This window comes from Papio anubis, chromosome 1 (assembly GCF_008728515.1).
Source record: "Papio anubis isolate 15944 chromosome 1, Panubis1.0, whole genome shotgun sequence".
Taxonomy (NCBI): domain Eukaryota; kingdom Metazoa; phylum Chordata; class Mammalia; order Primates; family Cercopithecidae; genus Papio; species Papio anubis.
In genome coordinates this window covers 90497972-90512031 of record NC_044976.1, presented here as the reverse complement: position 1 = coordinate 90512031, position 14060 = coordinate 90497972, and the positions used below count along the sequence as shown (strand labels likewise).

Below are 14060 nucleotides of genomic sequence, written 5' to 3'. Positions count from 1 at the left end.
ACTCTCATTCAAGACTCTGGATAGGAAAAGATTAGAAAGAACCTTCTAGATCCTCAAGTCCAGTAACCAGATAGTCTCAGATGGGCTGAGAGACAGGGAAGACTTTTCTCCTGTTAAAATGTTGGCAAACAGTTGAAATAAGGACCTTGTCTTTTTACGTTTCTTTATTTTTTTCAGATTGCTTCTCAGTGCAACTTAATTTGATCCTTGTGATAACTCTGTTATTATAACATTAGATTGAGTCTCTAATCAGAGCTGGTTTTGTTTTCTTGTTGGCACTAGGGTTGCATGTATCAAGTGTCATTGATAAGTTTGGTACCACAACTTAACTGGTGATGTTATATTTCAGGTGCACCTTGATTTTCTTCTGTAGTCCTGAAAATTCTCTATAAAACCAAAGATTTAAAATGTCAAAACAGGGCCAGGCGCGGTGGCTCACGCCTGTAATCCCAGCACTTTGGGAGGCCAAGGCGGGCGGATCACAACATCAGGAGTTCAAGACCAGCCTGGCCAACATGGTGAAACCCCATCTCTACTAAAAATACAAAAATTAGCCAGGTGTGGCGGCTCATGTCTGTAATCCCAGCTACTTGGGAGGCTGAGGCAGGAGAATCGCTTGAACCCAGGAGACGGAGGTTGCAGTGAGCCAAGACCATGCCACTGCACTCCAGCCTGGGCAACAGAGCAAGACTCCATCTCAAAAAGAAAACAAAAGTCAAAAACAAATATGTCATTGGCAAAAGTATTTGCAATAAAAATCTTTATTAGGTAGTCACTGCCCTCAGTCTAGTTTGCTTGAGTGCTATTTGGCATCTTTTAAGATAAATTTCTTATATTATGCTTTTCAGAAATTCTCCATTTAACTTTAGTGCCCGTTTGTGAAGTTTCTTCATTAAGTTTGCTTATTGAAATTTGTTTTACAGGCAATTTGAAAATTGCAAGGAGGGACTTTAAGACTACTTCTGATTTGCAAAGATTGTGCTCTGAGCAGGCTGAAGTGACTGGATGAGACATACTGTTGGAGAAATAAAAATGACTTCCCATTATGTGATCGCCATCTTTGCCCTGATGAGTTCCTGTTTAGCCACTGCAGGTAAGTTGCATAATATAAATTGCATGTTTGTTATATATTTTTGGATACATTTTGTCCCAGTCTCTTTAGTTGAGAGGAATTTAGCCCATGTGGTGTTCATGCAGAACTTGAATATTTATATTCTTTAGGGAAATAAAATATTTGACTTCTGTGTAGATACATAATACATTGGTCTGTGCTATATTTTACTAGGTTGGTGCTGGCATTGTCATGTTAGTGATGCAGATACCTGGCTAACCTTGGTGGAGGAAGGAAGAGAACAAATACGCTAATGAATAATCCCACTTAATTTTGTTACATGCATAGATTGTTTATATATATATATATATTTTGAGATGAAGTCTCACTCTGTTACCCAGGCTGGAGTGCAGAGGCATAATCATGGCTTACTGTAGGCTTGACTTCCTGGGCTTAAGTGATCCTCCCACCTTAGCCTCCTAACTAGTTGGGACTACAGGTGTGTGCCACCATGCCCAGCTAATGTTTTATTTTTGTCTCCCTATGTTGCTCAGGCTGGTTTCAAACTCCTGAGCTCAAGTGATCCTCTCTTCTTGGCCTCCTAGTGTGCTGGCATTACAGGTGTGTGCCTGACCTGTATTTACATTTTTGTCCCTGAATAAGGATTTCAAGAAAGCATTTTTGTCTTTTTCTTTATTAGCAAATGAATAGATCTTCTAGATTGAGGCGACACTCTTGACGTAGGCTGCTTGGGAGGTATTTAGTTTTGCCTATTTCGCATATTTCAATATGTAACTTTTTTTTTTTTTTTGAGACAGAGTCTTGCTCTGTCACCCAGGCTGGAGTGCAGTGGCCTGATCTCAGCTCACTGCAACCTCCTCCTCTTGGGTTCAAGCAATTCTCGTGCCTCAGCCTCCCAAGTAGCTGGGACTGCAGACGCCCACCACCTCTACCTCCCGGGTTCAAGCGATTCTCCTGCCTCAGCCTCCCAAGTAGCTGGGACTACAGGCATGTGCCACCACGCCCGGCTAATTTTTTGTATTTTTAGTAGAGACGAGGTTTCACCGTGTTAGTCAGGCTGGTCTCAATCTCCTGACCTCATGATCTGCCTGCCTCAGCCTCCCAAAGTGCTGGGATTACAGGTGTGAGCCATCTCCCCCGGCCATAAATATCTTGAAAGAAAGTTGCTAGGCCTTTTTTGTTGTCATTGTTTTTTGAATGCCAGTTTATGAATTTGAACTGCCCATTCTCTATTTTTGTCTATCAGCAGTTTCATTTCGTCTCATTATTGAAGTGCTATTTGCCTTTTAGCCTTTGTATTACAATGGAATTGACTTAAAATCTCATTGAGAAGTAGTAGAAATGCCCCCCTGCCAAAAAAAAAGAAAAAATGACAGAGAGAGAAAGAGGGAGAGAAGCGGCTTGATGGAAAATATGCTGTTTTGATGACAAGATATTTAGTCTCACCTTGTGGGTTTTAGGCTGGGCTTTCTGCCTTCATTGATGCCTGGGTCAGACTGAAAAACACAACTGAAGAAGGCACTTTATGGGAAAGGAGTGAGTTTGATGGCCCTGTCCAGCCTTGATGAATTTGATAGTGAATCAGTTTTGCTTCAGATCTTCCTTTCCTATTTCAAGCCTTTGGGAAAATACACACACAAGTATATATATATTTGAGTTGAATACACACTCAAAGCTTTGCCGAGGTGGAAGGGACAGTAGAGTTACAGATTTTTTTTTTTTTGATACAGAGTCTCGCTCTGTCTGTCACCCAGGCTGGAGTGCAGTGGTGCCATCTCGGCTCACTGCAACCTCTGCCTCCTTGTTTAAGAGATTCTCCTGCCTCAGCCTCCTGAGCAGCTGGGATTACAGGTGTGAGCCACCACCCCTGGCTGAATTAGAGATTTTATAATAGCATGAGGCAACTGATAAATAATTGTACAGAGGTATGGATGCCTTTTTGGTGTCGAAGTTTTTTGGTTGTTTCCCTTTTACAAAATATAGTAGATCAAATGAATGAAGAAGAAGAAGGGAAATTTTGTTTTTTTTTGAGACAGAGTCTCACTCTGTCACCCAGGCTACAGTGTAGTGGCAAAATCTTGGCTCACTGCAACCTCCGTCTCCTGGGTTCAAGCAATTCTCCTGCCTCAACCTCCCGAGTAGCTGGGACTATAGGCGCATGCCGCCACGCCCAGCTAATTTTTTGTGTTTTAGTAGAGATGGGGTTTCATTGTGTTCCCCAGGCTGGTTGTGAACTCCTGAGCTCAGGCAGTCTGCCCGCCTCGGCCTCCCAAAGTGCTGGGATTACAGGTGTGAGCCACTGTGCTTGGCCGAAAAAAAATTTTTTTATGTGCTAATATCTAATATTTTTCTCTGTAGGCCCAGCATACTTTATAAAATGATTTTTTGGGCATTCTGGATAAGCTGAATTTAGCTCATCTGGGTAGTTATAACAATGAATATTTCAAATAATTACCGTGTGTCAGGCCTCAAAGTTCTTTACATGTATTATCTTATTTCATCCTCATAAATACTCTAAGAAGTATAGATACTTTGATTATCCACAGTGTATAAGTGAGGAAATGGAAGCACAGAGAGGTGAAATAACTTTCTTAAGGTCACACAGCTAATAAATGGCAGGTGGAACTATAAACCTACTTTTACCAGGTTTGGAGATTGAGCCTTTAGGCTTCTGTGAGGAAGGATTGATTTGAAGGGCCTTTGTTTGGAAAGAATGGTAATAGGTTTGTTTTGAGCCATTTATGTCCTCCTGAAATATTAAGTAAATCATTTTCTCACTGATCCCTGCTAAGTACAAAGCACAGTAATAGTCACTTAGGGATATACATGCAAAAAATGTAAGATTCATTCCCACCCCACTTTTTTTATTTTTGGAGAGATGGGGTCTTGCTCTGTTGTCCAGGTTGGCCTTGAACTCCTGACCTCAAGCGATCCTCCCACGTCGGCCTCTCAAAGCACTGGGATTAAAGGTGTGAGCCACCGTGCCCAGCCACATTCATCCCTTCTTTTGAGTTGCTCGTACTTTAGTTAGGCTTATAAAATATAACCATATGACCAAATAATGAATGTATGGTGAAAGCCAAGTAAAACCCAAAGACCTCAGAGGGGTCATGAGGGGGAGCCCTGTGGGTCAGAGCAGCCAGGGAGGGCTTTGTGGAAGCTCTAGATCTTGAGCTCTGTCTTGAAGACTGGGCAGAGTCTAGGAAGAAGAAGGCGCTGAGTTGACCAGATGGGAAAACCTGGCCTAGTACAGAATGTGGCATTTAGGTGCTTAATTTTTTTTTTTTTTTTTTAATGATGACATGGAGAGCTGGTATGGAAATGTAGCAGGAGGTCTATTTGGAAAGAAGGATGGAGTAGATTATGAAAGATCTTAAATATCATAATAAGGCTTCTGGATTTTATTCTGTGGTTTGGATGCTCTCTTCTTCCATCCCTTGGAGCCAAAGGCGTGCACTATTTAATCTTGGAATTCAAACGGTGGCCTCAAACAGTGAGGCTGAGTATGTAGCCTCATTAGCTTCAGACCCAGCAGTGCTCGGCTCACAGGCTGTCATTTATCAAGGGCTTGATCTGTGCCAGCTAATTTATTTTGTCTTTAGAAGACAACTCTATGAGATGGCTATTCTTATTATCATCACCTCCATTTTACAAACAAGGAAATTGAGACTCAGTTTGGTTAACAATTTGTACAAAGTCCTGGAACTAATAAGTGACAGAGTTGAGACTTGAACCTGGCAGTTTGGCTATAGAATCCAGCCCATCAACCACTAGATCCTCCTCTAGGGAGGAGACCCTCTGTGTGGGATGAATAAACCTCTTCTTGATTGATTAAATACCAGGTGAGTAGCTACCAGTGTGACATCCTGGAACCAGATTCAGCCCCTTTGGCCTCAGAAGAGACAGACATAGGTCGTCAGAGCAGAAGGACCCTCAAGTAATGGGCCTTCTTTATTTGTATTCTCACTTAACCAAAGTGGCCTTAAAGCTGTAAATTGGTGGGAAGGTGTGGAGGTCTGGTAGCAGAGGGGTGAAGGTTGTCAAAAGCCTCTTTTTGGTTATATGGCCAGAAGAGGGACAGAGCACAAGGGAGTACATAAATTGAGCCCAAGTTAGAATCATGGGAGCCTGCTTGTTCCAGCTCAATGGGTTTGTTTGGGCCTTCGGTGAAAACCTTTCTTTCCTTCTCTGCCTGTGGTAGAGAGTGAATGAAGGAGGTTGGGGCCGGGTGGGTGAGGGGAGCAAGCCATATCCCAGTGTTAGTGTTGTTTTGTCAAAACTCATGCTTTTCGGCTGGGTGCGGTGGCTCACGCCTGTAATCCCAGCACTTTGGGAGGCCGAGGCGGGTGGATCATGAGGTCAGGAGATGGAGACCATCCTGGCTAACACGGTGAAACCCCATCTCTACTAAAAATACTAAAACAAAATTATCTGGGTGTGGTGGCGGATGCCTGTAGTCCCAGCTACTCGGGAGGCTGAGGCAGGAGAACAGTGTGAACCCAGGAAGCGAAGCTTGCAGCGAGCCGAGATCGCGCCACTGCACTCCAGCCTGGGTGACAGAGCGAGACTCCTCTCAAAAAACAAAACAAAACAAAAAAAACCTCATGCTTTCCCTCCCCTGCCTTGTTCCTTTGTTATCATATAGCACTGTTGAGGGTGGAGGGTGGACTGTGCTCTTGGTGAATATGAACTGTGTAAGGACCATAATGCCTCCTGATTGGAAATTAGCTTAGGTGATTTACTTGGGTTAAAAAAAGAGAGAGAGAGAGAGAAAATAAATACAAGAGATTTATTGGGGTTAAAAACAAAAAAGAAAGAAGAAAAAGAAATTATCTTAGGTTATTTATTGGCCTCTTATCTTAGATCCTATAATTTATCTAATGTAAGAAAAGTGGGAAGTTTAAAAAATAAGTGCTTGATACTATGGGCTTCAGTCTAAGTTTTGCTTTAAAAACTCTTCTATACTTGTGTTATAATATTAATATTATTGAAAATATTTGCTTTCCAGGCTGAAGTGATTCATTTATTATTCTAGTTCTGCTTTGCTTTCCTTTGTAATTTGTGATAATTGTGCTTTTCTTTTTAATGCAAAAAATGGATAAAAATAAAAACTTGAAAAGGCAAAACAAACAAACAGACAAACAAAAAAACCTCCCAACTGTTCTACACATCTTTAAAAGATACTCACTGCTGCCTCTGAGGCTTGCCAGCATTAGGCAGGGCTATGTTTCCAGGAGTTTTAATAATGAGAAAAAGAGGCACGCATGGAGAATTCAGGGAAATCGGTTTGATTGGAAGGGCTGGACTTACCACTGGCCCTTTGTGCCAGGTCAGAGGGGTGCTGCTGAGGTGAGCTCTGCAGCAGTGCTGCTGGCGTTGATGCCAGTGGGCTACTGGTGGAATGGCTAACTTCTTCATTCCACTGTCTCAATTCAGTGCCCAGATGTGTCCTTTTGGAAACTTGTCTGCAACCTGCACATAGATTTCTATTGAGAAACATTTCTTTCCCTCTCTACTGGACGTACCTGGAATTCCAGGTAGAGTGCACAGGAAAATCGAGATGCTTTTAGTCTGAGCTATTTTCCTGCTAAGAAAGCTCTGAACTCTTTGTGTCTATGGGAGGCAAGCTGAGATACCAGCTGGTTAATACTTAGTCTAGAATGGGACAAGCTGGCAGCCTTGGGTAGAGTCTAAACTAATAATATCATACTGTATTTGTAATCTTAAAAATGTTTTTATGACAAGTATTTCATTTGATCCTCACAGCACCCTCTGGGGGTAGGCAGGCACTATTTTCTTCATTTTCAGAATGAGAATAATAGGGCTTAGAGAAAGTAAGTGATTTAGAAAGACAATTCAAGTCTTGGTTGGACCGGAACTTAAACATGCTTTTGCAGACAAACTGCACCAAAAAATCTTATGGTCTTTTTGGTATAGTGCATCCTTAGCACCTCTTGACAAATAAAAATTGTACATATTTATGGTGTACACCATGATGTTTTTATACATGTATACATTGTAGTGAGTAAATCAAGCTTTGTAACATATGCATAACCTCACATACTTATCATTTTTTGTGGTGAGAACACTTAAAATACACTCTCAACAATTTTCATATGTAAAATATGTATTTTTTCACATTTTTATAGGGGGCTGTAGGGAGGGGGCCTCCTCACTGTCAAGTGAGGTAGTCACAGTTTCTTTGGCAGCTCCAAGCTGGACACTGGGGGTCCTGGAGGTGGCTCTGCATGTCGACATGTTCCTACCGCCTTGGAGGGGCACTAGATAGTTGCAGGGCATTGCCTGGTTGGTCATGATGTTGTCCTTGGTAGAGACTGAGTATTGGCCCCCATGGTGAAGGACATGACTGGCACCAGCTCCATGGCCCAGGCATTTTTGAGGAAGGCATGAGTCCTAGAGGGGTAGGTGAGGGGGTGGATCACCTCTGCAGGAGTCATGGCCATCTTGGGCTCAGTGGTGGCAGTATCTACTATAATACCTTGTTATTAACTCTAGTCACCATGATGTACAGTCAATCTCTTGAACTTATTCCTCCTGCCTAATTGAGATTTTGTATATTTGACCAACATGTCCTCAGTCCTTCCACCCCCACTCCCCAACCTCTGGTAACCACCATTTTACTGTTTCTATGAGTTTGACTTTTTTTTTTTTGCCGGAGGGATGGAGTCTCACTCTGTCAACCAGGCTGGAGTGCAATGGCATGATCTCAGCTCACTGCAACCTCTGCCTCCCAGGTTCAAGTGATTCTCCTGCCTCAGCCTCCTGACTGGGACTACAGGTGCGTGCCACCACACCAGGCTAATTTTTGTATTTTTAGCAGAGATCGGGTTTCACCATCTTGGCCAGGCTGGTCTTGAACTCCTGACCTTGTGATCCACCTGCCTCGGCCCCCAAAAGTGCTGGGATTACAGGCGTGAGCCAACACGCCCGGCCATGAGTTTGGCTTTTTAAGATTCCGCATATAAGTTTGATCATATACGATATTTGTCGCTCTGTGCCTGGCTTATTTCTCTGAGCATAATATCCTCCATGTTCATCGGTGTTATTGCAAATGACAGGACTTCCTTCTTTTTTAAGACTGTATAGTATTCCACTGTGTATATATACATTTTCGTTATTCAATTTATTCATTTATCCTGTACTTGAAAGAGAAATCCTGGATTTGAGTTAATGGCCTGTGAACCTCAGAGGTGGTTCTGCCATAGTTATCTCCTGTCTGCCAATCAAATGATCGAAGCCTGTAAACTCATAAGGGCAGGAAGGCTGGAGGGTGCCGGCAGGGGGCTGCCACCAGGGAATGTAAGGATAGAAGATGGATAGGCTCAAAGGTTCAAAGCAAACTGAAAAAAAGCGCCCCCGCCCCCTCGACTTTTTTCTTTTTTTTTTTTTTTGCCAAACCTTAGGTCTTAGAACATAGCTAATTGATTTGGTCTGTGATTATTATTGTTTTTAGCTGATTATTTTATCTTATTTTTATTTTATTTTTTTTTTGAGACAGGGTCTCACTCTGTTGCCTGGGCTGGAGTGCAATCGCACAATCATGACTCACTGCAGCCTTGACCTCCCAGGTTCAAGCCGTTCTCCCTCCACAGCCCCCCAAGTAGCTGGGACTACAGGTGCATGCCACCATGCCTGGCTAATTTTTGTGTTTTTTTTCTGTAGAGGTGGGGTTCCACCATGTTGCCCAGGCTGGTTTGGAACTCTCTTGAGCTCAAGTGGTCCACCTGTGTTGGCCTCCCAAAGTGCTAGGATTACAGGTGTGAGCCACCATGCCCGGCCTTTAGCTGGTTATTTTAACCAGTTTTGTGTTTAATTCTGCTTCTTGATGCACAAGGAAAGGACACATTGTCAAATGTGATCCCAGTTGTCACCAGAGCGCCAAACTTTATTTTAAAGAGCAAAGAACTGCTATTAAAAGACCTAGAGTGGCATGGTGGTGACTGCCTGTAATCCCAGCTACTGGAGAGGCTGAGGCAGGAGAATCGCTTGAACCTGGGAGGCGGAGGTTGTGGTGAGCCGAGATGGCACCACTGCACTCCAGCCTGGGCAACAAAAGCAAAACTCTGTCTCAAAAATAAAAGACCCAGAGTGGATAGGGTAGCCTGCATTTTAGAGTGTATTCCCTTTGAGGATATTGTGCATAGCCAAGTGTGATGAAGCACCTCCCTGTCTACCTTCTCCATTAGATTTTTCTGCAGAAACTGCATGTGCATGCATGCACGTGCACACACAACACACATGCGCACGTGCACACACACACACACACACACACACGGGAGTTGAGGCAGTAGTTGAGAGAAAGGTGAGTTCATTTCTCAAAGATTCCCTTGCCCTGTATGGACCTGTGTGTGTGTGTGGAGGTGGGGTGGATAGCCTAATGCAAGGCCTTTTACTTTTTTTTTTTTTCTGAGACAGGGTCTCACTGTTGCCCAGGCTGGAGTGCAGTGGCACAATATCTCAGCTCACTACAGCCTTGACCTCCCGGGCTCAAATGATTCTCCCACCTCAGCCTCTTGAGTAGCTGGAACTACAGGCATACGCCACCACACCTGGCTAAGTTTTATATTTTTAGTGGAGACGAGGTTTCGCCGTGTTTTCCAGGCTGGTCTCAAACTCCTGAGCTTAAGCAATCCACCCGCCTTGGCCTCGCAAAGTGCTGGGATTACAGGCTTGTAAGCCACCGCACCTGGCCCTTTTTATCATTTTTCAAGGAGAGTTTACTAATAGCTAGTTGGGCAACTGAATGTGCATATAGTGGAGGGGAGGATGTTTACCAAGAATGAGTAAGATTATTCCTAGATTTGACGTTAGCCAAGTCAAGAGAATCCAGGTTTCTCTTTGCTTTGCATCTTTATCGTAGGCTGTATAACTGCCACCCAGCTTTCTGGATTTCTGATTGATTTGGATTATTTTAGGACAGCAGTGATGGTGTGTTTTATAGTGATCAACACTTCCATCAAGACGCAGCTTTATTTATATGTGCCTACACAGCTGTTTAATTGCTAAAAGCTTATCCTTGCGTACGGTTGTGTATATAGGAAATTAGACTTTCTCAGCTTGTTTGCTTTGGTAATTAATCCAACTCTGGGGGTGTCTTTATCACCCCATAGAGCTCTGAGCTCTGAGCACGCGGATTTTGGAAGTGTAGGAGCAGGGAGTGTTCTGGGAAGTGTTCCGGGAAGTGTGCCAGCGAGAGGCCTTCCTTTAGGACTGACCCTGCTCGGCACCGAGGCGCATGATTGGCCCATCGCGCACCACATCCATGGGAGCCACCGACTTTCATTTTCTTTAAAACAATCTCTGCCAGAATGGCCTAAAAAACATCTGTCCTGAACTTCAAAGTCACATTTTTGTTTTCTGAGAGGGCACTGTCAATCAGGTGGAGTTCTAGGGGCTGAAAAATGCCCTAGCTCTTGGAATGTTCCTTCCAAGGAGTAGGAGCAGGTGTTCTGGGGACTGAAGCCCAGCTATTCCCCTGCCCTCCCTTGCCAGCTCTTAAAAATCTTTAAAAAAAATCTACAGTGTAATGTGGAAAATTTTACTACCTTCAAAGGAAAATGTTGATTTAAAAAATTATTTTTAAGTTACTCTCTTCGTTGGCAATGAGGGGAACCATATATGGCAAAAGGAAAAAGTCTTGATAAAATTGCTCTGTATTCTTTGTTTTGCTTCCTTTTGTCCTCATATGCCTGAGTAACTGCGTCCTAGTCCAGAATATTGACTAGGGCCATCTGAGTAACACCTCCCTTCCTTCCTACTCTCCTACCCCACCCACAAGGATACAGGATACACAGGTAGCATAGGCCTCAAGGGAGGGCAGAGGTTCAGCCTCTGGAGTCAGCCCCTGCTCTGCTTTTTTTTTTTTTTGAGACAGAGTCTCGCTCTGTCACCCAGGCTGGAGTGCAGTGGCGCGATCTCCACTCATTGCAAGCTCCACCTCCCAGGTTCACGCCATTCTTCTGCCTCAGCCTCCCTAGTAGCTGGGACTACAGACGCCCGCCACCGTGCCCGGCTAATTTTTGTATTTTTAGTAGAGACGGGGTTTCACCGTGTTAGCCAGGATGGTCTCGATCTCCTGACCTCGTGATCCGCCCGTCTCGGCCTCCCAAAGTGCTGGGATTACAGGCGTGAGCCACCGTGCCCGGCCCTGCTTTTTTATTTGTTTGTTTATTTATTTATTTATTTTTTAGATAGGGTCTTGCTCTGTCACCCAGGCTGAAGTGCAGTAGTACAGTCTTGGCTCACTGCAGCCTCAACCTCCTGGGTTCAAGAGATCTTCCTGCCTCAGCCTCCTATGTAGGTGGAACTACAGGCACGTGGCACCACACCTGTCTAATTTTGTGATCTTTTATAGAGATGACATCTCACTGTGTTGCCTAGGCTGGTCTCAAACTCCTGGCCTCCAGTGATCTGCCCACCTTAGCCTCCCAAAGTGCCAGGATTACAGGTATGAGCCACCGTGCCTGGCCTCCCTGCTGTGTTGTTTTCATTATTGACCCCACTGGACTGCTACAGCATTTTCCTGTGACGAACTTTTCCAGTGGGATGCACCTGTGCATGACAATTATGTTGTTAAATTGCTGAAAGTTAAAGTTATAATACTACATGGTGAAGCAAAATGCTGTATAGCTCCTGCCCACCCTTATCTTTTCCTTTTGAGTTAGAGGACAGAACCACTTATCATTTTGCCTTTTCTTTAAACTTTGAAATAACTACTATGTTTTAGATGAAGACTTGTAGTCTGGTCAACTTTGAGTACCTCCTAAGATTCAGGTACTTTGCTAGCTTCTGAGGCACAGAAAGGGGAGAGATTTTGGAGTTAGTGCAAAGAATGAGTTTTTTTCATCTTTTTCTAATACAGTTAAGTTTCCCAAAGTGTTAATTGATTGATTGATTTAACAAGGATTTACTGAGTACCTATTGTATTTCAGACACTATTCCAAGTGTTGGAGAGATAGCAATAAACAAAACAGATAAAAATCCTTGTCCTCTTGAAGCATGTCTCTAGTGGAGAGAGACCAGATACAAACAAACAGAATGCATATTTCAGCAGGTTCCACGAATAAAAAGCAAAGTGGTTAGGGATTGTTAGCGGGGATTGCAATTTGAAGTAAGGTGATTAGGAAGGGCCTCACTAGGAAAATGACATTTGAGCAAAGGTTTGGAGGAGGTAAGCTAAGTGGATATCTGGGGAAAGAGCATTCCAGGCAGCAGGAAAAGAAAGTGCAGAGGCCCTGTGGTGGAAGTTTGCTTGAAGTGCTCAGGCAACAGCAGGTGGGCCACGTGGCTGCTGGAATGGGAAGTCAGAGAGTTAACTGAGGGGTGGGAGAGGGTGCGGGTGTGTATAGCCCGGGGCATTGTAGGCCATCATAAGGTTCTCACTCTGAATGACACTGAGCCATTGGAGAGTTTGAGCAGAGGAATGATATGATCGGAAGGATGTCTTAACAGGACCACTCTGGCTGCTGGGTTGAGAATAGACTGTTGGGCAAAGGTGGATTTGGAGATACTGGCAAGAGATAATGGTGACCAGAACTGCTTATTAGAAGGAAGAACCCTTGGGAGTCATATGCTTAAGAAATTCAGAATGATGCTTTTGTAATTTTTTCCCCAACCTATTCCTTTTGAGGAGGAAAGTGGATAAAAATGTATTTCTCATATCAGTGGAATACTGTGCTGTAACCTAATATTAAAGATAATTACATCTATAGAACTGCAAAAGCTGAATCTTAAAACACAAAACAATCCCCCAAACCATCTAAAGAAAATCTCTTTGTGTTGTGAATGAATGTCCTTGAAAAATCGTCGTCTTAATAGCCTGAACCCTCTTTTCCTTGCTTGCTTACCCTCCTGATTTCCAAGTCTTGCTCTTTTCATTTCTCAAGGGGCCTGTTTTTCAGGATCATGAGTTTTGAGGGTCTCACCACCTTTTGCAGAAGTGCTTCTTACAGTGTGGTAAATTACAGTTTTAAAGAAATACAGTTGCATCCAGCTTTACATAGTAAATGTTTCTGAGTTGTGTGTCAACCTATTTTTATAAGTTAAACTACATATTAAATGTGAGCAAGGAGCATGATACAGCAGATTTTTTTCTATAAAGAAAATCACTTTAAAATACATTTTATAAGAAGGATATTCTTAGTGGTTTTGCCAGAGGTGGAATATACCATCTTGTTTATGGAATAGGAAGTTTTGCTTTTGGAGTTTGAAGTTATAAACAAATATTAGGCTAGTGCTTTCTTAAACTTAGTATGCATGAGAATCCAGACCCAGGGATCTTGTTAAATGCAGATTCTGTTTTAGTAGGCCTTAATGGGTCAAAGACTGTAGATTTTTAACAGGCTCATAAGATGCTGATGCCGCTAGTCTGAGGACCACATTTGACAGCATAGGTCATCTGTTTTCTCAGTGCACAAATTGTAACACAGAAACTGCAAACACCTAGACAATTTCTTAGTGCCGTGAAAGGGAGCTTGATTCTAGCATGCCTTTACAACAGCTACCTTGAACACCTTTGGTAAACTTGCTTGGGTCAGAGGGATCCATGTGCTGGAGAGGAAATTGGTTTGAGGCATTGAGTTCCACAGATGCCTTTAGCTCTCTGGCTGTAAGTGTGGTGCACCTGCAGAAACCAGGTGCATCTTCATTAGCTGGGGCTACACCTTGACATAATCCTAACAGTTGTTAAAGAAGGAATTCTCTCCCCCGCCCCCATTTCTTCCTTTTGTGTGCCTCTTTTGCCTTGTCACATTTCTTGCCTTGTGACTTAGTAGACCAAGGTAGGAGATTCGTGTTGGGTCACTGAGGGTGGGGACATTGGTCCAAGAAGCCGTGGCCAAGGGACTCTTAGGTAATGAGAGTTAGCGACTAAAAGTTAAAAGTTGAATATACCTCATTTCAGTTAGAAGGGTTCTAATTTTCTAGTTCAGTTTTCCCCCATTGACTTCCTAATTTATTCTTTTTTTTT

At 43.3% G+C, this 14060-nt stretch overlaps 1 protein-coding gene across 3 annotated transcripts in view; it reads left to right on the top strand.

Moving 5' to 3' along the window:
• Nucleotides 1-14060, top strand: part of TGFBR3 (transforming growth factor beta receptor 3) — a 205985-nt gene that overhangs the window by 23145 nt on the left and 168780 nt on the right. For all 3 annotated transcript variants that reach the window (XM_009212810.3, XM_003892184.4, XM_009212807.4), the window contains exon 2: nt 924-1093. In XM_009212810.3, the coding sequence (XP_009211074.1) occupies nt 1006-1093 (88 nt within the window). In that variant the 5' untranslated portion in view covers nt 924-1005. The remainder of the gene's footprint in view (nt 1-923; nt 1094-14060) is intronic.